The sequence below is a fragment of the Chelon labrosus genome (genome assembly GCF_963514085.1).
Source record: "Chelon labrosus genome assembly, chromosome: 4".
Lineage (NCBI taxonomy): Eukaryota > Metazoa > Chordata > Actinopteri > Mugiliformes > Mugilidae > Chelon > Chelon labrosus.
Window position 1 is genome coordinate 8,134,416 of NC_140340.1, and position 25,865 is coordinate 8,160,280.

At 43.2% G+C, this 25,865-nt stretch overlaps 2 protein-coding genes across 3 annotated transcripts; both read right to left on the reverse strand.

The window, feature by feature from the left end:
- Nucleotides 1–1,239: 1,239 nt before the first annotated feature.
- LOC311486634 (sortilin-like) lies at nucleotides 1,240–19,989 on the reverse strand. 2 transcript variants are annotated; one of them, XM_084542559.1, is made up of 20 exons: nucleotides 19,729–19,989; nucleotides 11,499–11,564; nucleotides 11,339–11,412; nucleotides 11,145–11,247; nucleotides 10,727–10,888; nucleotides 10,505–10,578; nucleotides 9,644–9,693; nucleotides 9,439–9,566; nucleotides 8,451–8,595; nucleotides 7,817–7,972; nucleotides 5,251–5,363; nucleotides 5,019–5,121; nucleotides 4,768–4,933; nucleotides 3,789–3,973; nucleotides 3,518–3,707; nucleotides 3,218–3,334; nucleotides 2,237–2,345; nucleotides 1,774–1,886; nucleotides 1,535–1,661; nucleotides 1,240–1,449 (listed from the first exon to the last, which is right to left on the reverse strand). In XM_084542559.1, exons 1-20 carry the CDS (start codon nucleotides 19,957–19,959, stop codon nucleotides 1,435–1,437), a joined length of 2,427 nt encoding a protein of 808 aa, XP_084398685.1. In that variant the 5' UTR covers nucleotides 19,960–19,989; the 3' UTR covers nucleotides 1,240–1,434. The 2 variants fall into 2 exon arrangements, with proteins under 2 accessions (XP_084398685.1, XP_084398684.1); XM_084542558.1 differs by having other exon boundaries at nucleotides 1,240–1,661.
- Nucleotides 19,990–21,204: 1,215 nt separating this feature from the next.
- On the reverse strand, nucleotides 21,205–25,766 carry psma5 (proteasome 20S subunit alpha 5). The gene is made up of 10 exons (XM_084543604.1): nucleotides 25,683–25,766; nucleotides 25,322–25,372; nucleotides 24,858–24,924; nucleotides 24,609–24,735; nucleotides 23,382–23,449; nucleotides 23,190–23,297; nucleotides 23,016–23,074; nucleotides 22,825–22,927; nucleotides 21,678–21,764; nucleotides 21,205–21,587 (listed from the first exon to the last, which is right to left on the reverse strand). The coding sequence occupies exons 2-10, from the start codon at nucleotides 25,348–25,350 to the stop codon at nucleotides 21,510–21,512; spliced, it is 726 nt and encodes a 241-aa protein (XP_084399730.1). The 5' UTR covers nucleotides 25,351–25,372; nucleotides 25,683–25,766; the 3' UTR covers nucleotides 21,205–21,509.
- Between the last annotated feature and the right edge of the window lie 99 nt (nucleotides 25,767–25,865).

Sequence of the window (25,865 nt, forward strand, 5' to 3'; positions counted from 1 at the left end):
TTGCCACGAAATTCGTTCATTTCACCAATATTTTGTTATGATACGCTAGTGCTGTTCCCCGTTGAGTCTGGAGTTACCTGTTATCATCATCCGGGGTCTGTAGATTGACCGACTAACTTCTGACCTGGATGATGTCATCTCTGAGCGTCGCACGCACCCTGAGCAGCTTGTTTACCTGTAATTTGCTACTGCTTGTTTTTTTGCAACATGGCTGAATATTTTTCCGATTCTGAGGTTGTGGACGACGACTTTGTTCATGATGGACGTCCTTACCGTTTTGAGCCAGAGTATATGGATGAGGAGCTTGTTGAAAGGAGGATGGGGAGGCAGAAAGAGGAACAGCTGGCCAAAGAACAACAAACTGCTACACGTCCACGAATAGATAACAGGTAACTTCGGACTCAACGGGGAATAGCACTAGCGTATCATAACAAAATATTGGTGAAATGAACAAGTTTCGCAGCAGATAATGCGTTATTTAGAGGCTGCGTTTCGGTGCCCCAGTCACTCCCACTATATGGATATACGCAGATCTAAATATCGTCCGAATGACTCCAAATGACACCAAAGTTATATGGGTGAGTAAACGATCGTATTTTTTGCCAGAAATAAGGACCAGGTAGTATAAAACGGCAGTTCCACTTTAAGTTGTTCAAGGTTTAAAACTAAAGGAACTATTGGTCACGGAATTCTCTGTATATATATATATATATATATATATATATATTTCTAAAAAAAATGGTTTAATAGGGAACTCAAGAACAGCAGGTAGTCTGTGCAATTGCCCAGTTTTAGTGACTGGTGAAACTGACGAAATATAAATGTTTAAAAGGCCCACTACAAGTAATAAGACTGTATCTTGTAAGTTTTAAATGTATGGGGAACAAAAACTACTTAATGGACGGGATCCTGAAATACAGACTATTTTCCGTGTCCTGTTGCTCAGCATCCCCTCGCTCTCAATAAAACACTCTGCAAGCCCTTATATCTAAGCTGTAGCGTCTGCATTGTGCTTCTGCAGCGCAGGGCCATCTCTTCTCAGGTCAACATGAAAAAGAAACATACAGAGCGCAACAGGGCACGTATTCACGCTCAACGGTCTTTACAGAACTTTCTGTGACAGAGACAACAAAAGCTCTCCAGGGAGCCCGGAGGCTTTCTTCTGTTCTGCACTGGGTTCACCCCCCCCCACCCCTACCCATCCCCATCCCCTGTCCCCAAAACCTTCACTGGGCCTATTTGTGGGAGCCACAACTGGTACAAGGAAGCAATAGAAGAAGCCATCCCGCTGCTGCTGAGTCTTCCAGCCACGAGGGGATAGCGAGAAGTGAGAAGCAGATGTTAATCAGCATGTGGGAGGAACAGGAATGCCCAGGCATCGTGAAAGACTGCATTACATTTAGTCTTCTAAATCCTTTGAGTGGGAGAGAAATCTTACTCTAAGAGATCCTACGAGGAGACACAAACAACATAACTGAGCTGATGGACAATCAGAAGATTTCGCTTAAAAGTACGGCGTTTTACACAGCATCACCTGATCTGAATCTTCGTTGTACTGTGTTTTTCCCGTCTCCATGTAGTGGGGGTCAATATCATCCACTCCTTCTATTTTGTTTGCTTCGACGTGCTCCCTCATGACGGAGTATCGGTGCACGAGGAACCTGATGGAAAACAAAAGTGAATGTTAGAAAGAGAGAGAAACAGAAGAGGAATGTAAACAATGTCTACGTGTGTGGGTGGCAATGCGAAATAAATAAATAAATAAAAACTGACCGTCCTCCGCAGACATATTTCTTCACGAGCCAAACACCGGCGACGGCACTCGTCAGGAGGATCGCCATGACAACCACCACTATGACAGCAGCGTTGGGTGAACTGTTTTCAGTCTGTTGTTTCCAGAGAAAGAAAATTGTTCAATGATTTCATCGCATCTTGATCTGCCATGTGTGCAACAATGGTTTAATCGCACCTGCCCGTTCTTTCCTTTACCAATCTGTACATGAGTGCACCCAATTTTAAATATTCATGTTTTATTAGCGGGTATAAAAACACTAAGCTGCATTTTCTTTAACCGATTTTCTAGAATTTGCACGACACTTCTTTGGAAACTTGGCTCATGGCACACTGCTACAACACAAGATAACCCATTTTACACATTCAGCTCTGTCTATGTCGAAGTGTCCCTTTATTGGTTTTGCTTCAGTAGTCTCTTCTTCTTAGAATGAGAGGCACTGACCAGAGACTTGGGATGAAGGACGTCGCTGGTACACATCCTCCACAGGTTAGTCTCCTTCCTCTCTGGCTGGAAGCCTCCCTCACACCGGTCTCCTGGAATCTTCCGGTAGCTTAAATGTGGCAAGATCCACGAAAGACAAAATTCACAACGAGACAGTGCAGCTTAAGGCTGATAAGATTTATACTATAAGTGGAGGGAATCTCAAAAACCTCTCTATTGGCACAGACGGACGAAGAAGGGGTGCTGAGGGGTTTTAGCACCCTCTACAAACATTGATAAAACAGATGTGTTTCAACTCCTTTCCTGCTTGGATCAAAAATATTTGTACAAAAATGCAGAAATACACCAAACCAACATCTATCAGCAACGAAGGCTTAGTGTGACGTCACATCATGTGACGGGTCTCTTTCTCTTATGTCTTGTATTTGTTGGTGTACCTATTGTATATTTCTTAGGATAAGTACAGTACATACACAGATCAGGCACAACATTATGACCACTGACAGGAGAAGTAAATAACATTGACCATCTTGCGACAATTCATTGTTCTGCTGGGAAACTTTTAGACCTGGCATTCATTCATGTGGATGTCACTTAGACATGTAGCACCCACCTAGACCAGACCAGGCACAAGGTTTAGGAACAAATCAAAAAAACATGAAGAACAGCACAAGGTGTTGACCTGGCCTCCAAATTCACTAGATCCCAAACTGATCAAGTATCTGTGGGATGATCCACAGAGGCCCCCCTCCCCTCAAAGGCCCCCCCACTGACAACATCCTGTTGCCAGACACCACAGGACACCCTCAGAAGGCCCATGTCCATTCTCTGATGAGTCACAACTGTTTTGGGTGGCACAAAGGAGACCTACACAATATTAGGAAGGTGGTCATAATGTTATGCCTGATCAGTGTTTCTCACAGTACTAGAATTTATTCTGGTTGGTAAGAGGTTGTCGGCATGAATCATACACATCCTCACCCGCTGGTCTGCAGCTGTTCAGTGGTCCCATTTAAACAGAACTCCAGAGAACGGTTCTTCATCTCTTCCTGCTCCACACACTCTGAACTGTTGCCTGGCCGGTAATACCCAAAATCACTGTAGGACAAAGCTGGTGTCAGCTCATTTTAAATGCACCTCTATATTTTGATGATTTTTTTTTTAATGGAAAGGGTACAAACAAATAACAGCCAAGAAAATTTCTTTAGATAAACCACAACAAAAAAATCAAGCAAGGATATACTTTCGGTCTCTAACATGAAGGTAAATGGAAGGACATACCAGTGATAATCATCCTCTGTGCATGGACAGGGCGACCGATTCCTGTGGACTACAAAGTCTCTCCCGTTCCAGCAGACTGAATCTTTCCTCAGGCGTAAGAGGGTCTCTTTATAGCCCAGCACACAGCCGTCATTGGATCCACTGGTCTCTGTAGAGTGAGCCAGCCACTCTACATAGTCCCCATCACTGCCTGCACAATCATGCACACACATGCAGTAAGTGAAATTTCACCGGTCCTAACGGCAAACAAACGCTTCTCCCGTAGACTCACAGTTTCTGGTGAGGAGCTTCCTGAAGTCTATAGTGATCACCACCCATTTATTGAAGCCGTTCCTGTAGCCCCACAGGCTGACGTTCATGGAGCGAGAGCCGGGCTCGCTGTCCATGCCGCTGAAGTGAAGCGGGTCGTTGGTGAAGTTAAACGTGTGCCAGCACTGCCCTTCATCTGTGGAAAACCTGAGAGGTGTAGGGACAGAGTATGGGAAAAGCCCCAAAGAAAACGCCGTCAAAATCAACTCTACAACAAAGTCGCTGTTTAAATGGGAATTACAGTTTTTTTACAACCTGGACCTTATTTCTGGCGTTAAATACCATCGTTTACTCACCCATATAACTTTGGTGTCATTTGAAATTGTTCGGACGATATTTAGATCCGCATATATCCATATAGTGGGAGTGACTGGGGCACCGAAACGCAGCCTCTAAATAACGCATTATCTTCCGCGAAACTCGTTCATTTCACCAATATTTTGTTATGATACGCTAGTGCTCTTCCCTGTTGAGTCCGGAGTTACCTGTTGCCTATTCGCGGTTTGTTGTTCTTTGGCCAGCTGTTCCTCTTCTCTGCCTCCGCATCCTCCTTTCAACGAGCTCCTCATCCGTATACTCTGGCTCAAAACGGTAAGGACGTCCATCATAAACAAAGTCGTCGAGGTTAGTAGGTCAATCTACAGACCCCGGATGATGGTAACAGGTAACTCCGGACTCAACGGGGAATAGCACTAGCGTATCATAACAAAATATTGGTGAAATGAACAAGTTTCGAGGCAGATAATGCGTTATTTAGAGGCTGCGTTTCGGTGCCCCAGTCACTCCCACTATACGGATATACGCAGATGTAAATATCATCCGAACGACTGCAAATTACATAAAAGTTATATGGGTGAGTAAACGATCGTATTTTATGCCAGAAATAAGGTCCAGGTTGTAAAAAACGGTAGTTCCCCTTTAACGGGATCATCCTTTCTCACTTTATCTGGTTGACAGAGCTGGCGTGCTCCACGGCCACCAGCAGGCCTCCAGAGTCCAGGATGGCGTACTGATGGGGGCCCTTGAGAGCCAGCTGCCACGAGTAGCCGCCATCATCAGACACGTACACGTCGGGGTAGAGAGCCGACTCCACATCTCCAATGCTGCCTGAAGAGAAAAGAGACGCAGTGTAAAGAAACACCCGACGCAACGATCGCGTTTGAAAGGATTTTCATGTGCTCGCGTGTTTCACCGTGGGCCAGGATGAGCCCCACGGCATTGGGCTGGGAAAGAGGCAGCATGGGGACGTTCATCCTCATAGCCGTGCTGTAGGAGGCATGGATGTGGAGTCTGCACTGTAGAGACACAATGAGGAGGGTGACGTCTGGTGACATAATTAGTGTATACCGACAAAGGCATCAAGACTATTTGCCGACCACATGCACATCCCGATAAAGAAATATTTAGATTTGCATCCGTCTCACTCTGTTAGGTCTATTAGTAGAGGTGTCTGTGTTACAGTGACTGTTCTCCGGTCGGCGCAGCGGCTGCCACTTCGCTCCTTGATCATAGGTGATCACTGTTTCAGCTACACCATCTGCAAAGAAAAACAAATACAACAGAAAGTTTACACATTTACTTCAACCAAAGTCCAAGCAGATGTCCAGATGTCTGTCCTGAGACGGGGCACACCCTGGACAGGTCTCCAGTCTATCACATTGCTAACACAGAGAGACAGACAACCATTCACACTCACACCTACGGCCAATTTAGAATCACCAACGAACCTAACCAGCATGTCTTTGGACGGTGGAAGGAAGCTGGAGTAGCTGGAGAGAACCCACGCAGACACAGGGAGAACATGCAAACTCCACACAGAAAGGACCCAGTCAGCCGATGCATTCAAACCCTGAACCTTCTCGCTGTGAGGCATCAGTGCTAACCACCACACAACCCTGTTTAAGTGCTGCACTGTGGAAATCAAATGTTGTTGTTTTTTTCTTTTGCAAAAAGTAAAAAAGATTATGCTGTAAGAAAATCACTGACATTGCAAAAGGAACAATGTGAATTTTGGGTGTTCACTGCTCTGAAGCCAACTCATTGTTCCATACTGGAGTTTCCAAAAAATGCCCAGAGAAAGGAAAGTCCCTGCTTGCATCTGCAAAGCAAATAATGAATCTGCTTTACTAAAGAAAAAGCCAGAGTAAGGCTGTTACATGCACCATGAGAAGCGAGACGTTTGTTCTCGCTCCTTGGGCTGCGAGAACAAGAAAAAAAGTTAGTTTTGGCCAGGTAATTTACACTTCACAAGATACTCTAGTGCCGAACTCTGGGAACGTCCTCATAGGGCCCTCCCACTGCAGTATACATCACATGAGCTAAGCATTATGGGAGATGCGGGAGACAAGACGATGAGAGGCAGTTTTCTTATTATTTTCGGATGTCGGCCAGTCGTTTTGACGACCGTGTCCGTCAGATCATGGCGTTCTTTCAACATGCACCCACACACAGTATGATGCTAGCATTTCCCCTTTTTCACATGAACCACATCCACTCCAATTTCTGGACAATCACAGAACAGTAACCAGACACCACATGAGAAAAAAGTTCTGCCCAGTTGACGTGTCGAGAACAAGCTGCGAGAACTCCCAACAAGCTGACGACATTCTCGCAGCCTGAAGATGTGAGAATAAACTTCTCGCTTCTGGCAGAGTATGTAACAGCCTTATTCCTGTTTTGACAACATAAACCTTGATTTAAGATCAAATTGAGCAGTGTTTCCCACACATAGACGAATCTGTGGCGGTGCGCCACAGATTCAACTCCGACCGCCACAGATTCAACACAGACCCAAAAAAAAAAAAAAAAAAAAAAAAAAAAAAAGATTTAACACCGACCGTCACATATTGCGTTTCGTTATTCTTTTTTTTACGCTATTTAAAACACGCAGCGTATTCGTTCAGCTGCATTTCCTTTCCCTGCTCTCTCTTCGTCTCTCTGTCACTCACGCGTCTCTCTCTCACACACACATACCGTAATTTCCGGACTATAAACCGCTACTTTTGTCACTTGCTTTGGAACCTGCGGCTTATACAACGGATATATGGATTTTTACAGCTAACGGTCACCAGGGGCGCACTATCATGGAAGCGCAAGAGCGAGACAGACAGTTGGCGCCAGGTAACTAGAGCAAAACAAACCAAGTGAGTCCAAATGCAGTACGAGAGCTGCTTTTAAGTTAAAGGCGATCGATCTGACTGACTTTTCTGGTATAGTAGGCTGGTTATTTTGATACAGTAAACGGCCGTGTTACTGCACCTTTACTGCTGTGTTGGCTGTTTTCGAAAAAGATGCTGGTTATTTTGTTGAGCAGCCGGGTTACTGCACTTTTGCTGCCGTGTTACAGGCAAGCACTTTTACAAACAAATTAAATTTAGCCATTTAACGTTATTGCCTCGTCAAGCGTTGTAAGCTTTGTTTTTTGTTATACTGCACTACTACGGTACTATGACTGCAGGAAGCGCGCCGTTGTATTATTTGTGCACTGCACGAATGCTGTTTGTAATGTCAAAGATGTGAAAGTTTGATCGATCGATTGATTGAAAGATTGATTGAAAGATTTATTGTGTGGGTGCGGTTTATAGTCGGGTGCGGTTTATATATGGAACAATCTGTATTTTCCCCAAAATTTAGCTGGTGCGGCTTATATTCAGGTGCGCCTTATAGTCCGGAAATTACGGTGTATATATAGGGTGTTAAAATTAATGTAATAAAGTTCTGTGTAACCAATTATTAACAGTTTTTTTTAATTATTAACCTTTAGGAATTAGGAAATCCCTTTAGGAATCCACCCCCCCCCCCCCCCCCCCCCCAGGGCACATACCCTATCCCATCATTCTTTTCACCCCCCCCCCCCCCCCCCGCCGGCCGACCACCACACATTGCTTTCAAATCTGTGGGAAACACTGTTGAGTGTACATTTTTTTCAAATTACATGGATGAAAAATAACATAAGGGTAACATAACATTTAAAACATTGTGTCAACCCACCCTCTGTGAGCACGCTGGTCATGTAGACGCCCCTGAGGGACGAAATAACGGTGAAGTCTGTGTCACTTCCTGTGGTTGTGTAGAGATGGCGCTCCAGGGACTTGGAGAACACAGTTCCTCTGTCATCTGACACATAGATGGTTCCAATGCCGGAGTCTGGTCCGCACAGCACACACAGAAACACAGCACATGGTTTGGATTATTCTCTACAGTTTGGCCCTGGTCAGAACCGGTATTAAAGTATGTCCTGGGTGATCCGATCACATGCGGGATGCTTTAAAAACAGGTTTGAATACACCCAAGATGAACTGAGGACACTTAGAGACTATATTCTTTCAGCTGTGTGAACATGGACCGCCTACGCAACTGAAGTCTTGTTGAGTTTTGACTCATTTTCATTCACTTTTGTAAGGAGAGCCTTTTAATATCTTTTGTCCTTCTAGCTAACTAGCTTAACTAATAACTCTAAACAAGAATAAATGGATTAATGAAATAACTGAATGTGAATAGGACAGGGATAAATAAATAAATAAAAACTTTATAACAATGTTTTCTATCACGTCCCCGTGCACAATCACAGCAAACAGCGCCGTTTGAAACAGTATAAGCTGCATCAATCATCACTAATTCTGACCTCCGTGCTCATCAACGTGCATGAAGATCATGTCCTGATTGGCTGCCAGGATGGAGTAGAACTGGTCGTGGTTGACCGTAGGAAGCTGAGCCATGTTCCATGTGTCGCCTCCGTCCACCGAGACGTGGATCATGCGCTCTGTGCCCTAACACGTACAGACACACCGGTTTGATTATGTTCTGCTTTATATTCATTTGTCTAGTCACTGTGTTGGGTTAAAGAGCAACAAACAGAAGCGAAGCAGGAATAGATTCAGAGTTTCACAAATTTTAAATATATGAAACTTTTTTAACATTTAAAGGGGAACTACTGTTTTTTTACAACCTGTACCTTATTTCTGGCATAAAATACTATCGTTTACTCACCCATATAACTTTGTGTAAGTTGTAGTCGTTCGCGAGATATTTAGATCTTCGTATATCCATATAGTGGGAGTGAGTGGGGCACCGAAATGCAGCCTCTAAATAACACATTATCTGTTGAGCGCAGTGCGCACCTGCGACGGTCGGCTTGTTTACCTGTAATTTGCTACTGCTGTGGTTCGTCCACAACCTCAGAATCGGAAAAATATTCAGCCATGTTGCAAAAAACTAGCAGTAGCATGCGTCGCTCAGAGATGACATCATCCAGGTCAGAAGACATCATCCGGGGTCTGTAGGTCAATCTACAGACCCCAAATGATGATAACAGGTAACTCTGGACTCAACGGGGAATAGCACTAGCGTACGATTACAATATTGGTGAAATGAACGAGTTTCTCGGCAGATAATGTGTTATTTAGAGGCTGCGTTTCGGTGCCCCAGTCACTCCCACTATATGGATATACGCTGATCTAAATATCTAAAAGTTGTATGGGTGAGTAAAAAACATGCACTATCACCATTTATGCCATTAAACAAACAGAGAAATGCAGAGAAACATGCAAAAGTACAAGAAAGGTTAACACACCTAGGGGCATTGAAGGCAAATAAAGGAAACACACGCATACCGTGCCGGTCATGATGGAAGCAAGAACAAATTTTCCTCCCAGCACAAAGGAGTAAACTCTCGTTGCAATGGTTTGGAAACTTCTACCGTAGTCCAGTGTCTTCCTCAACTCAAGCATTCCTTTGTCACCTGACAGGAAGAAAGGTGGATGTATTATTGAATTCTAAACACGTTCATATATGGGGGATTATGTTAACTTCACTCACTGCATGATCCATTGTAGTTAGTTGTGAAGTAGATGCTGTTGTTTGGACCCCTGTGTGTGAGAAAAATAAACCGTGAAGGGAGGAATCAGAGGGAGGCGAAGATCTAATTGTTCTCAGACTTGTCCTAGTTCAAATATAAATCCACTTCTTTTGGAATTTGTAGAAATCAGATTATGGTTATGGTTTCTTTAAAGCGATCAACCCCGCAGGCTGCGCTCCAGTCCCTCTCTCTCTCTGTGGTTCTTCACCGCCACAGAGGGGATGGAGGGTTTCCACACAGTCGCGCAGATTCTGCCGGTTCAAGGACTGCGGCCTGAGCAAGAATGCCGCTGCTGACTCATGATGCGCGCCGATGGCGACCTCAGCTCCCTCACTCCGCGGCCGATTTCTGCCGAGAGCCTAAACGACAGCTGTGGTCACGCGGAGCTATCAGAGTGTTCCCACAATGCAGCGCTAACAACCGCAGGCTGACGCCACAGCTTCGTGTGAACTCCGGTGCTCAAACGAAACAAGAGTGGTGCAGGAGACAGCTGGAAAAACAACTATGGGCAGAGGACACACACTGAGGCTACTCTCTTACAAAACAGACGCACATGTCGACTACTTTCTAGCAAGCAAACTGTTGCTGAAGTGTTTATTTATTCTGAAGTATAACAGAAATAAAGTTAAAAAAGAGCTAAACTTTACTATAAGGCATAGCCCGACCCGAAAAGTCAAACACCAAGTTCAGCCCAGCCCAGTAATTATATTAGAGTCCCCAAATTCTGCCTGTTGTGCCATCTGTTACATATTTAGTACCAATAAGAGCACACCTGTCCTGTGTGTATTTGTAATTTAATAAAAAGCTCGAGCAGTTCTCACCATCTGACCAAACACGCACTGTCATGGATCTTCCTCCAGGTGGCGCCAAAGTCCTCAGACAGCCACAGGTCCAACTGCAGGGAAAAAGCAGCCAAGTAAGTGAAACTATTTATTTATTATAATTATTATTATTAATTACTGGCAATCTAGTAGCATGAAACAGAAGTAAGTAAGCATTCGACTTAAAATCAATGTAATTATTGAGAAACTGGACGCAGCTACCATGATACTGAGCGTCAGGAGTGTGTTGCAGTCCCTGGGGTTGTACAGCATCTGAATGAGGGGATCGAACGGCAGGTCGGTTGAAACGAAGGTCAAGCCGAAGTCCTTCGAGCGAAACAGTCGGAATCCCCTGGTACCTGACACGTCACCAGTCAGGATCACCTGAAACCAAGCAAAGACACGGACTTGAAAAACTGCCTTTCATGCAATTAACCAGATAATAGAAATATTTAAACACAGATTCTCCAGGCCGGGTTTTGAAATGATTTGCTTTTCTCTTCTTAAATTTCTGGACAATCACAAGCAGATTTACTGAAAACAAAAGCAGCCCTACACAAGATGCAAGCAGGGAGGTATGAGCCTTGTCAACCTGCAGTAAAGGATGTCTCACTGCGTTTGCACAAGCGTCAACGCTCACCTTCCCTGAGTGGTCTGGACTGATGACGATGCCAAACTCGGTGTGGATGAAGGTGTGGTTGATCAGATGAGTCACTTCCTTGAACGTCTTCCCGTAGTCTTCACTGGTGCACAGAAAAGAAAAAAAAAAAGGTTGGACCTTTTTACCAACCTATTACCCGTTCAGTATGGCGCCCGCTGTGAGGCATTTCTCACCTCCTGTAGAGGTTGGACTGGCCGTAACGCACCATGAACAACGGCACCTGAAACGTTGTCAAAACCAGCAGCACCTGGGAAGAGCAACACTTGGAGCTACATCAATCCAAATCGGTTTCATTCACAGTCAAAATACTTATGTACACGTTGAAGAACTCACCCCTGATCCATCGCCCACCCAGGCCAGTGACAGTGAACCTGACATGGTGTCCACCTTGAACGTGAACTGAAAAGGAAGAAAAAAACTCTTCTAGAAATTTTTTAGACAAAACAGTTAGTGAGTTATTCATGCACAATGTTTCGTCACTACCACACATAGACTGTATTAACATGGACGACGGATCAGCTCCTCTAAAGTGAAGCCAAATCAAGTAGAGCTCCCCCTGGTGGCTGGCTGCAGTACAGGTCATAAGCTCCGCCCCCTCTATGTTAGCAGATGGGACTTGGGCCAAACCAAAACTCTAAAATACGCGTCAAATATTTTCTTTCGAGGATGGTTTTTGTTATTTTAGGTAGTTAATATAATACTGATGCATACTCAAGTGTACATTCTTCTGTCCTAGTCCTATTTGACGCTATAAAAACAGGATGTGACATCATAATGACTACAAGTTGCCATGCCAACCGCTCTGTGAAGCGGTCCCGTTGAAGCGTGAGAGTTGGAATTTCTTTTTTTTTTTAAATAAGTACAGTGCATATCCATCATTTCCTTGTAACTGGTGGAGGTAGAGCAGAGTGGAGTATTGATTAAATTAAAACACGAGTGAGTCTGGAGGAAGTGAGGTGAGGACGGGTCATCGATATATCTTAGCTCCACGTGGCTCCAAACTCGCAAGATGGCGTCCCGGGAAACTAGCGTCAGTTTGGCCAATGCGAGGAAGTGGGGATGCATTGTCCATATTTGTATACAGTCTATGCCACCACCATGTAAGGTGACACAAGCTTATTGGAAATATTTGGGAGTTTGGTGCGATACTGCTCACTAAATGGTACGTCGGGACATTAACAAGCAAGTAGAGAGGCTAAAACGCACAAAATGTAATGGAGTTTCAGTCGTTCATTAGAAAGTGGACACGTCAGCCGAGAGAGGCCGGGATAAATTGTCCATACTGTCCAAAGTAACTCACCCATTTGGATGCACTCTGCGTGTGTGACCTACATTCCTGTCTAAATGACAAAGCTGAGGCCAGAGAACAAGACAATCGCTCAGTACAGCATGAACACACACATACAAGGACACACACACACATTTACACTACATTAGGGGTGAATCTATTCCAAATTTTATAACAGAAGAAATACACAAATGTTTGCCTCACTATTCACCTATTCACCTAAACATTTTTAAGTCTAGTGTCTAGCGTTCAAGTGTTTGGTGCTCTGAGCAACGTCTTTAACTGCAGTCTGAGGAAAAGTTTCTCCCCTCCTTTCTTTTAGCTAGCGAGGTAGAGTGTGAATGTGTGCAGGCCAATAAAAAGCCACAGAAGATGACCAGGTCTGCAGCCTGCCTGCAGAAAACTCCTTGTAAACAAGTCCAGTGGAAAGTCTCTCGGCCTGGCTGTCCAAGTCTGTGAACGCTACTTTCCGTCTCTGCTGCATTAACCTCTACATCGCGCCCTCGCTGCCAGCATCCATCTGTTCTTTAATATTTAGATCACTGAACAGCCTGACAACTTCTCCGCTCTTTCCTTCGCAGACGTCTGTTCAATCTGTCGAGCCATGAAAAAAAAACAAAAAAACTTGCTTCTAAAGTTGTTGCTTCTAAAGAAACAGCTTTATTCGTCAGTTATAATATCATAATAACTGAACCCAGGTTTAACCATCCATTTTCACTCATATTAAAGACTGACTATCAGTGATGAGTGTTGTTGTGGTGTCTGCTTTCTATTCAAATGATTTAAAAACGTTCTTAACGTGCTGAACATAAGAACACAGCCGTTAGTAGACTTGACATTTTATTAAAACAAACCCATTCTAATATAACATCTAAATCTTATCCTCCTGAAGGTCGGTATGGTATTCAGCTTTTTTTTAAATCAAATAAGGGAACTGCTGACCCAAGTGTGTTTTCATTCTAGAGCCTGCGGCTTGTAGCACTATTGACTTTTATTGTTTTGTACGAACACATGCGTCTATTATTTTTGACATTTCAGTCCGTGGGCTAGACTAAATAACAAAGAAACACATTAAATCAATCCAGTTTAACAGCACCACCAACAGCATCCTCCAAATTTATTGCATTATAAGGTAATACTGCCTTCTTTTTTTCTTACATTTGTACCTTAATTGCACAGAGAAGTGCTGGTCCTTAACTCTCTCCGTTTACAAGATCAGTAATTACTCTGTTCCACTGGCCTGTACTGAATTGTGTAAAAGGGCTTTTGTCCACTCTGCACCTCTTGCATGGAATATGTCGCAGAGTGACTAGAAACTAACCGAGTTAATTTCACTGAGCGCTTTTAAATCCAAACTGAGAGGCCAACTCTACAATATGCACTTGTGTTTTTTTTTTTTTATTTATAATCTGCGTGTTTAACTGTGTAATCTCGTGACTCTGTTTTGTATTTGTCTATCTTGGCCAGGACTCCCTTGAAAAAGAGGTTCTTAATGTCAATGGGATCTTCCTGGTTTTGTCCGAACACATGCGTCTGTTATTTTTGACATGTACTTCTTTTTTCATTCATTCACCTTCTGTAACCGCTTATTCCTGTTAAGGGTCGCGGGGTCTGCTGGAGCCTATCCCAGCTGTCATCAGGCGAGAAGCGGGGTACACCCTGGACAGGTCGCCAGTCTATCACAGGGCTTTGACATGTACTGAATTGGGTAAAAGTGCTTTTGTCCACTCTGCACCTCTTGCATGGAATATGTCGCAGAGTGACTGGAAACTAACCCGAGTTAATTTCTTCCTGGTTAAATAAAGGTTAAACAACACAGTTTAAACATAAACAGGACATTATAACAGTCATGAAAGGAGATTTGTTTCAACATTATTGATAAAATTGATAAAAGACTAGTGCTAGCAAAGCTAAACGCTAATGCGAGCATGCCAAAATGTTCACAATGTCAATAATAACCTTTATTTCACAGTTTATTATTGTGTTAGAAGGCTAATTGCGACAGAAGTGAATCTGAGGCAGAAGGTTTTGTTAAAGGGGAACTGCTGTTTTTTTACAACCTGGACCTTATTTCTGGCATAAAATATGATCGTTTACTCACCCATATAACTTTTGTGTAATTTGCAGTTGTTCGGGAGATATTTAGATCTGCGTATATCCATATAGTGGGAGTGACTGGGGCACCGAAACGCAACCTCTAAATAACGCATTATCTAAGACTTCCGGATGATGTATTCTGACCTGGATGATGTCATCTCTGAGCGGAGCAAATTACAGGTAAACAAGCCGACCGTCGCTCAGAGATGACATCATCCAGGTCAGAAGAAATCATCCGGACCCCGGATACGGACCCTTGAAATATTGGTGAAATTAACGAGTTTCGTGGCAGATAATGCGTTATTCAGAGGCTGCGTTTGGGTGCCCCAGTCACTCCCACTATATGGATATACGCAGATCTAAATATCTCCCGAACGCCTGCAAATTACACAAAAGTTATATGGGTGAGTAAACGATCATATTTTATGCCAGAAATAAGGTCCAGGTTGTAAAAAACAGTAGTTCCCCTTTAACAGTCTTGCAAGATTTTGCTCACGAACCAGAGCACTGAAGAAAAAAAAAAATGAAAGGATTACCAAAGTTTTCATAATTCAGCATGAGAACATGCCGTCTGTACGAACCCGACTCCAACGTCCGTCCTAGAAATGCCAGAGAATACTCTGAAACTGTCAATGTTGGGAGATCCTGATTCGACAATATTGCACAAAACTTGACAGGAAGAAGCTACGTGAGGGATCTGCAGAAATTCCAACTATTTAAAGTCAGATGTTAATGCCGAGGTCAACAGGTTTCATGCTGTGTTTTGTCTCAGGATCGGGTCAAATGTTTCTGCCAGCTGCTCGTACACCTGTGTTAAATTTAACCAGCGGGGTGTTTTGTTTTGGGTTTTTTTTTACCCCCACATCTGTTCCTGTGAAACCACAACTTAGGCAAATGCTGACTCGACCAGCTCCAGTTCACTGAAACCCAAACAAACTTCAAATTCATTACACGGCAGGTCGGCTAGAAGCTGCCGGAAGATGCTTTTTATCCACACGGAGGAGTGTAAAGAAGGAGTGTGTGCTTTAATGCTTCAGGAAAGATTAGAAAATGAGTACCCTGTCCTGTCCTGTCTTGCGATGGGCACAACAATGGGGTGTGCAACGAGAAAGCAGTGGACATGGCCTCACAAACCAGACATGACCTCATGCTGCATCACGTGTAGAATTTAAGAGTCCGGATCGTCTCTGAAAAGGCTCGTCCAACCCCCCCCCCCCCCCCCCCGTGCGGCTCGGCCCACGCCAGCAAGCAACACACAGACACAGGCACATACAGTATATCCATGCAGACTGGTGGGAGCCCAGCGAAGTCCTCCCTCAGAGGTCAGACACCGACACAAAGAGCTCCTTATTCCCTCTGCAGCGAGTTCTGCTTCAACCATGTTTACACACATAAAACTTCAGAGGGGGAGGTCAAACACTGAGCTCTGATCTAACAGGCCGGGCCTGCAGATCGGCAGCAGGCTTCGAGCAGAGTGGTAAGCTGGCTCTGTTAATGCCCACGGAAATACAAAAGAAGTAAAAGGCAGAGGATCTATCTGTTCAGAAGAAAAATGGGATTCAAACCCTTTGATCTGTTAATAAGTCAGTCCTCCATTGTGAAAAGGTCATGGACTGGTGAATCAATTAGTGACTGATGGTTGGTGTAGACTTCTGCGCCGGATCAAGGCAGATCCCACTCCTAGGCCTAGGCCACTGTATGCATCTGCTGGTGCGTTGGCGTCATTTCGTAATTACACCACGAAAACGCAACATCTTGTCAGCCGTGTCGAGTTTCAGCCTGCGCGCAAACAACGGCGGCTGGAACGAGACGCATAAATCTGGCTTGACGCGCAACATCCCAGAAAAACACGACGCGGTGACCGCAGACCGCAACAGCTGTGATTGGTCCGTCCGTGTCTCTCGGTGGCCCGGAGAAGCATCGAAGCGCCATCTGCTCGGATGTCTTATCTTTTTTTTCTGCACTGCAGTGATTTCAGTAAAAGTGAGTGCTGTTCGACATTCATCGGCTCTGACTCCAAACTAATGTTTTAGCGGCATAATGATACAGAGCGATGTCAATGCACTGGAGCTTAGGTGTAAAAGCTGAGGCAAACTGCTCTGCATAGAACCGTTCTGGGAGTATGAACCAAGCTGTTGGCTATGCTGTGACAAACCCACACCAAGAGAAGATGAAAACAGCGAAATGTCAAATAAATACTAATAATAAAGCTTCTATTTGCTGTACCAGTGAGGAAACAATTAGATGCAAACACAGACTATATACACCGATTTGGCATAACATTATGACCACCTTCCTAATATTGTCTCTCATAAGAGAATGGACATGAGTCTTCTGAGGGTGTCCTGTGGTGTCTGGCAACAGAATGTTGTTAGTGTGTGGGGGGATCTTTGAGGGGAGGGGCCTCTGTGGATCATCCCACAGATACTTGATCACTTTGGGATCTAGTGAATTTGGAGGCCAGGTTTTTTTTAGTTGTTCCTAAAGTGTTTTTGTGTGTGTGACTGTGTCAGGCTGCATCCTGCTGGGGATGGCTGCTGCCATCAAGGAGTGTCATTGCTATGGGGTGGGGGTGCCTGGTCTGGTGGGTGCTACATGTCTAAGTAACATCCACACCAATGAATGCCAGGTCCAAAGGTTTCTCATCAGAACACTGAATTGCCACAAGATGGTCGATGTTATTAACTTCTCCTATCAGTGGTTTTAATGTTGTGGCTGATCGGTGTACAGCACTACTTCATCTCTCCACCTTCTGACTCTACAGTGCCTCCTTTAATATTATTCATTGGATTTCTCTCCCCGTGTATCAACAGCCCTTACTTTAACTAACTCTCTCTCTCTCTCTCTCTGACCATGTGGAACATCAACTCTGCTGCTTTTCTTGGTGCTCCAACAGCTGGCTGCAACCCAGCTACAGTTCACACTGAAAACACAACATGTTTTTTCTCTGCTTTATTTTTTTTATTTATTTATTTTTGGCCAGAGAGGCTAAAGGACGGGATGGAAACAGCACACTACTTTGTAAACCTGACAGATTCAGCTAAATAAATCGCACGGGGCGAGCTGACAAAACACATTCGGTGCACTCAGCCAGGATCAAAACACTACCAAAAGGAGCAAACAGAGAAGTGAGTTAGAGCTGATCTGATATGCAAATGCATGCAATGCTTTGTGTGATCTAATGTGCAGGTCTGATGACTCAGACATCAGTCCACGCAGGCGATCGGATCAGGTTCGGAATAAATCTAAAAAAATTAAAAAAATAAAAAGGTGGGGAATGTTTGTGTGGGAGAAAGGCCAGAGGGGACGGGAGGAGTCTGCTATCTGAGAGCACACCAAATCGTTTTCATGCTCAAAAGCCAGACCAGGTGTTTGAGCCAGAAATGATGTAACGTCCACTTCTTCCATCTCACGAGCACACATGAGTGTACACTTCAGGAGGACTGTCCCGTGGAGCTCTGTCTGTAGTTTTGGACAAAGTTGTTATTCTTGAACATTCCCCTGGACGACAGGGTTGTTCTTGCTGGGTTTCCTATTACAAAATGTTCAGCACGGCTATTTATTGTTTGGTCTATTGTGTGACAGGAGTTTGGGGTGAGATGAGAAACTAAGCAAAAAATAGTAAATAAATAAATAAATAATGCAGACTTAAAATAATTTGAAACCGCGCACCCCATCACCATGACAGCATTCGTCTTGATCCCAGGTATGAGAGAGAGAGAGAGAGAGAGAGAGAGAGAGAGAGCAACACATGTTATCAGCCTGGAAGCACACAACTAAATGTTTATGAACGCCTGCGGTTACATTCTCCATTCATCCTGCATCGTTGGTCCATCAGAGCACGACAAACCAGAACCACGGTCTGCAGACATAATGTCATTGACCTGGACCGATGGCCTACATTAATTTAGATCAATAAAAATAAAAAAATATAAAGAGTGTAACTGAGTTGAACATAATCAGGTGATCATCAGACAATCAATCTGCAGCTATTCTGACAAAAGATGTTTAATAATAGCACAGATTATTAAAGGGGAACTACTGTGTTTTACAACCTGGACCTTATTTCTGGCATAAAATAATCTCATTTACTCACCCATATAACTTTTGTGTAATTTGTATTCCCTCAGTAGATAATCAGATCAGCGTATATCCATGTACTGGGAGTGACTGGGGCACCGAAACACAGCCTCTAAATAACACATTATCTGCCGCAAAACTTGATCATTTCACCAATATTTTGTTGTGATACGCTAGTGCTATTCGCCGTTTTGTCCGGAGTTACCTGTTATCATCATCCGGGGTCTGTAGATTGACCTACAGACCCCAGATGATGTCTTCTTTATTCTTTATTTAGAGGCTGCATTTCGGTGCCCCAGTCACTCCCACTATATCGTATTTTATGCCAGAAATAAGGTCCAGGTTGTAAAAAACAGTAGCTCCCCTTTAATATATATTTTTGTTTTTGCTGTTCAGACTCCTTTATTAAACAATTTACAACCTCATTAACCTACTAATGAAGAAACTGCCAGATTAATTGATAATGGAAATAATCCCAGACTATCGATTAGGTATAACAAGTCATTTCAACATGTCACCTTTGCATGAGAAACATTTCAAAAACCATATTTATTTGAATAATAAACACTTCTTGTTTTTTTTCCATCCCTTGAAATAAACCTCGAGGCTCCAATTAATTAATTAATTAATTATGGCCTTCAGAGACTTTATTACCTTATTAAAGGACGACTGATGAATGAAACATCGGACAAATTGTGGAATATGTTAATTACTAGAGACTGTACCTGAGGGAGGTTTTCAATTTGCATTTTATCTGAACAGCTGTCCTCAACTTCAAACTCGAGACGAGAAAAAAAACAATCTGAAATAACTTCTGAAAAGCTTTAACATCAGATGTTTGGCACTTTTCGTTTAGTCAAACGTTCTCTGATGACGCACTAATCGATTAATCAACAGATCGATCGACTCACCGATTACTAATCAGTTCAACTGCATGATTCACGTTTCTCGTGGGTCAGATTTAAAGACGCTGTAAAGTTGAACTTCTTATTAAACTATGGATTCATTTATTTGAGTGTCTGACACACTCCATGCCCCACGCAGATCCCCCCCTGCCCACTTATCAAATCACAACATCGTGGCTGTGGAGACACTTACAGAGTTGGTGCTGTTTAGCAGCGCTGCCTCTACTCCAGGCAAAGCTGTGCATGTCTGCTCATCCAGACCTGCGCTGCGTTTCAAAAGCTCCGTGCTCTCCAAAATGCTTCGCTCCTCATCAACGACAAACTCCCCCCGCAGCCTCCTCACGCGGGACGGGTCCTCTGCTCGGTGGTGGTATCTGCCCAGCGTGGACGAAAACAGCCCGAGCGCCAAAATGCAAGAGATCATGATTTCACCCAAACCGCTTAACTTCTCGGGCTCAGCGAGAAACTCAACTGTCCCACCACCAGTTGGCTCCACATTCACCCCTCCTCCCCCCTTTCCCTCCATCCACCCCTCACCCCGCTACATCACCAGAAAGCATCTTCAACAACGGCCCATCCACCGCGCCACGTGATTGGCCAGGACCAGAATAACCCGCGATCTGATTGGACGACAGGAATCTTCCTCCAAAGAAGCGGACGTGTTCTGGTGTTACACCGCCCCCCGGTGGAAAGAGCGCGCAACGACCAGAGGAAGCTCGATAACTGGCGGAGTTATTATTCTCTGAACTAGTTTGAGATTCCAAGAAAAAAAATGGAGAAAAACAGAACAAAAAGTCTTCAGGTAGGATTGCGAAAGATTTACAAGTTTGTGAAGTCCAAAAAAATAAATAAAAAAATGAACTTGTAGAAGAAAACTTTCCATTACCTCACTGGAAATCACAGGAAAACTACTTTATTCAGTTTATTTTATTTTTTATTTAATTTTAAAATCATTATTATTGTTTTTTTTGATAATAGAGAACTACTCTTGTCAGTTTTGTGGTTCCATATATGCAGGTTTGACACATATTCCCCAACTAACATCACATACAAACAGCGTCATATCCTTAACTAATGTTTATATTTAATGAATTATTTACTGAGGCTTTACAGCTTAGTTATAAATCACTAATATTTATGCACAGAACTACTTTATATAAGCTATAAGATATAGTTAAGGCAAACTTGTGACTTGTTTTTTAAACTAACAAAAAACAGTGGTTGCACAAATATTCATTCATCTTGTGTAATAGCTGATCCTGTGAGGGGTCTCGCGGGGCGCTGGAGCCTATCCCATCGGGTGAGAGGTGGGGCACACCCTGGACAGGTCTCCAGTCTATCACAGGGCTACCACAGAGAGACAGACAACCATTCACACTCACACCTACGGCCAATTTAGAATCACCTATGAACCTAACAAGCATGTCTTTGGACGGTGGAACCAGAGAACCCACGCAGACACAGGGAGAACATGCAGACTCTACACAGAAAGACCCCAGTCGCCCCATGGATTCAAACCCGGAACCATTCTTGCTGTGAGGCATCAGTGCTAACCACCATTCCACTGTGCCGCCCCGCTGCACAAATAATTTTGGATTAGAGAGAAACAACAAAATTGCAAGGAGTCCATCACTTTCTGAATACAAGAGTTTAATTGAAGTACTGATTCGTAACAAAAAATACACCCCCTCCCGCCCCCCCACCGTTATTGTTATTCTTTTTCTACCTGCCGCTCAGTTGTAAGAACTGGTCAGACCCCTGTACAGAGATGTTCAGACACTGGGAGACGAGAACAAAATCAGCACAATGCAAATAGAAACCTCGTGTGCGCGCCAAAAAAAACAAAACTTTTTGACCGCAACAAGATCGAGAATGTGCTGTTGGAAAGTTGTGACATCCGACCCAGGTACGCTCATACGCTTATCTTCTCTCCTCGCCAGCCCAGAACTCCAACCAAGACCAAGTCTCTCTACTCTAGATGTCCTTGATTACGTCCTCCAGCTCCTCTTTGGAATACATGTGGAAGGTCTTGCCAGGCTCTACTGTCGCCAGCTACGGAAGAGACACGGACAAAGAAAGTCTGCATGAATATCAGGGATTTAAAGGCATTCAGAGTAAGTCAGTGTTCAAGAAGAAGCAAACCTCAATGTTGGTGGCGTTGAGTTTCTCCTCCATCACCTGCTTCAGAATGGTGAGAGACGACTTGATGGCGTCTTTTAATGTCATGGACTGTGAGGGACACACAAAATATACAACTTTTCAGTCCTCTTTAAACAACTACCACATATTTAAGGTATGAGCACATTGTTTCCTTTAAACCTGAAAAGCACGGGTTGATTTCCAACACCTGCCACTCACAACAGAACTTATGTAAAGTGGATTAAGCAATATTTTAAGATTATATTTACTGATTATACATCACTCGCACACAAAATATGTTTTTTCCACTAATATTCTTCTGTGCAGATGGCTTTCAAGTTTCTACCGCCTCATCCTGCACACACAGTCAACTGTAACTTTTCATGTTTGCGACACCAAACAAACCTAAATTAGTCAGCGCAGTAATCAGCGCAGCGCAGATGGGACAGACGAGGCGTCTCCAGCATTTCCGTGGGAGTTTTTCCATCTTAACCCGTTCTGATTTTGAACAAACTAAAGACTACTACAGTATTTCATCAGCATCTGAAGTCGTGGCACTTCTCTCCGTTCCTTTCCTGTAGCCGTGGCCAAAGCAGCTGAATGCCAATATTTTCCAAGCGCGTGCGTTTGTGAGATCTTCCGGTTTCCTAAGCTGAACATTTGGCCTGGGAAACTGCTTTTACTTTTTAAAGCAGCAGAGTCTTGGCAGTTGAGGTAACTATATGAGGTTCCCTCACTAAATAAGTATTGTAGCTGGAGCAAAGAAGAGAGAGACATCAAATAACTAGATGGATTTATAAGATTCACTTCTCATCCTGTAATATTTCACGCTCCAATGGGCTTTTGAAATATCTGATCCTCAACAGCTATCTGTGGTAAATCTTCACTGGCATAGCATCTAACGTCAGAGAAAGGGACAAAATGAACAATACTGGTATGTCACAAGCATACCATTATACAAGAATATATCTTATGAAATACCCTGGGGCGTAACAATACAGTTTTGAGATAAATACGTAAGAAAAACTATTTTTATTATCAGTATCAGGAAGAAACAAATGAATTACAGTGTCACGCATAGCCATTGGGTCCCTTGTACAGAGGTATAAATGCATTCAGAGGTTAAATATCAATATGTAGTGTTCTGTACCTTGTGGTAAACCTCTTGCAGAGAGCTCTGTGCTCCCTCAGACGCAGAGCCGATGGCCCGAGCGTCACACTGCACAAAGGTTCCTGATGGGTCCATGTGGTAGCTGGATTACACACAAACAAAAGCATCGGTGTAAAGATCAAGTAAACATCCTTTACATTTTTAAATGTCACACATTTATCTTTACATACAGCTGGGGTCCTTTTTCATCGACTCCCCCAAACAGAAGAGCAACGCCAAAGGGTCGACTCTGTAGAAAATACAGCACAGGGTAAGAAATCAGAGACCGACAAATGATCGTTTTCTTTGACACCACCACCACAGTTTGGGTCTGAAAAGCTACGAGGGTTGGCTTTGTGACCGACCATGGCACCAGGGTCTGCGTCTTCCTCTCCAAATTGCAGCGCCAGGTTGGACACGGCCTGAGTCACACTCTCCACTGTCATCGTTTCGTTGTAGGTAAACCAGTGGTTCTGAAAAGGAGAGTACCTTGTTAACTGCTGAGTTACCACATGTTCAGCATACTGCTTAAATGACACCATGCTTAAAATTCATACCTGTGTCTCCACTCTCGCTTTGTCAATGAGAGTCTTAGCATCAGCTATCAAGCCACTCATGGCGCAACCTAGGAGGTGGAAAGAAAGAAAATTAAGACTCTGTGTGTCCTTCACATGCAGTAGTCGAGAGCAATGATTTGCAACATCAAACTGAGAGAAATGTGATGTCTATTCATGTTACCTGGTGGAACGTTTTATTAGAGTGAATATTGGCATAACGTTCACCATGATAAAACTTTAAATTTAAGCAATAACAATGTGAAGGTTCAAGTATTTTCTTGTAATGGTAATACATACAAACCCGTGAACTTATTTGATGTGAGTGAGCCTAACCTCTCATACACTTAAGTGGTTTATAAGTGTAGCTGGAGCAAAGAAGAGTAGAGAGAAACTACTGGATGGATTATTAAGATAGACTTGTCCTTGTCTCATCCTCTAAATAAATAAATAAATAAATAAATAAACTATTGTATGGTACAACAGACAGATTATTAACTTTAAAAGTCAATCTAGACATACCACCTGAAGCATTTAGGCAGATAATCAATATTTATCATTTTAACATTGTCAGTTATTCTGCCGCTGGTCATGTCACACAGACATCTTGGAATTACCAATGTATTATGTATTAAAGACACTAGAAGTAAAAGGAGAATGGTTTCAAAAGTAATGGCGTAAATACCTTTTCATACACAAATTCACTTCATGAAAGAAGAATGTTTGTATTAAAATTAGATTAATATTTGCTGAGAGAATCTCATGCTTTTATAAAACGAGTAGCAGTTCCCCAGGTTCAAATTATCGAGGCCGATTGTTTATTATTCAAAGCATCTTGGACAATTAGCCAGTTTCCTTCTATCAATTTAGTCTCATCTCACACCTTACCACCTGTTGCTCCATTTAGATAGATAGATAGATAGACAACTTTATTGATCCCTTTGGGATGTTCCCGCAGGGAAATTGACAGGGAAATTTGTCACCCAGTATACATCTCTACTTCCATTATTGCTATCTTTCGAAACCACGTGATGTCCTCTAATATCTACACTGATATTACTACATTGTTTTGCTTTTATACATTTAGAATCCACTAATTCAATTGCAAACAATTATCAATTAACCGGGTAAGTTAACCAACTGAATGCCTGCCTCATTTGTGAGAATTTAACACATATAAGTTGTTTGTAAAGATTAAGGATTTAACGAATCAGTTTTTATTCCACGTACCGATGTGACTGTCGATTTCCACAATCTTCTCAATGCTGTTGGGCTCCATCAGGGGAGAGGTGATCCTCTTCTCCACGGCCAGACACACCCCCTCCGATGTCTGGATGCCAATGGCTGTGGAGCCCAGCTAAGGGTGCAAGGCCAGACCAGAGAGAAAACCGGTGAGCTTTCATGGAGAGACGCTTGTTTTCAAGTTTACTATTCAACAGAAATCAGCCAGCGTGAGGAATTTCAGCGCGTAATACTCACCTTTATCGCCTCGATGGCATATTCAACCTGGAACAATCTTCCTTCAGGGGAGAATGTGTTCACACCTCTGGAGAACAGATGTGTTTACACATAATTAGTCAAAATGGTTAAAGTTGCTATAAAAAAAAAAAATTATGTTTGAGGAAAAAATGTAGCACAACTCTGGCATAAAAGTGATATATAAATTATAAAATAACGGTATATTTTTGTTGATGAAGTGTCGATTCCGAAAGTGAAAGCAACTTTTTTTCCCCTTAAGACTTGACTGTTAGCTGCTAACTAGCTAACAGAAAAACAAGGGTTTAACAAGGATTAGACGAAAACAGGGATTTCAGACTTTCCCGTGGCGTCAAATTATACAATCCGCTGTACTTGCATCTTAAATTTTATTAGGCTCTCATTAGTTTGTTCATCCTTACTCAAAAGTGCTCAATAAATGACAAAGCAGTTTGTGCCAGACCTACCTGTCATATTCCGATCTGGTCAAAAACATCTTTCAACGTTTAGCAAAGGACCTGCAAAAGACATCAGATGGTTATGTGAGACCCGTGGACAATTAAAAACTGAAGGAAATCATAAAAAGCAAAGCGGAAACTTTGATTTTAAGTTAGCCGTGAAACCGGGTGACAAGCTAACTAGAGTTAGCTGCGATTCAGAGCAAGCGTGCTAGCTAACCTGCGCAGCCAGTTACATGAACAACTGCACGTAAAACGCACACATACGAAAAAAAATCACTACTCCCTCAATATAACGATGCCTAAAAGAATATACGTGTACATTTTACGGCCATTATTCAAAACACTTGAACTTGTAAGACTAATTTACCTTCAGCAAGTAACCCTTGAATGAGTTCGCTTGTTTCAGGGGAAGCGTCTGGGGTGTAACATCCAAACGGGCCGGGAGAAAACAAAAACAGGAACTAAGGTTCCGGCTCCACAACGGCAGCGATTTGTTGGCAACGAGGAGGAATTGCGCTGATATAATATGCGTATAGTGCTTTTAAATAAA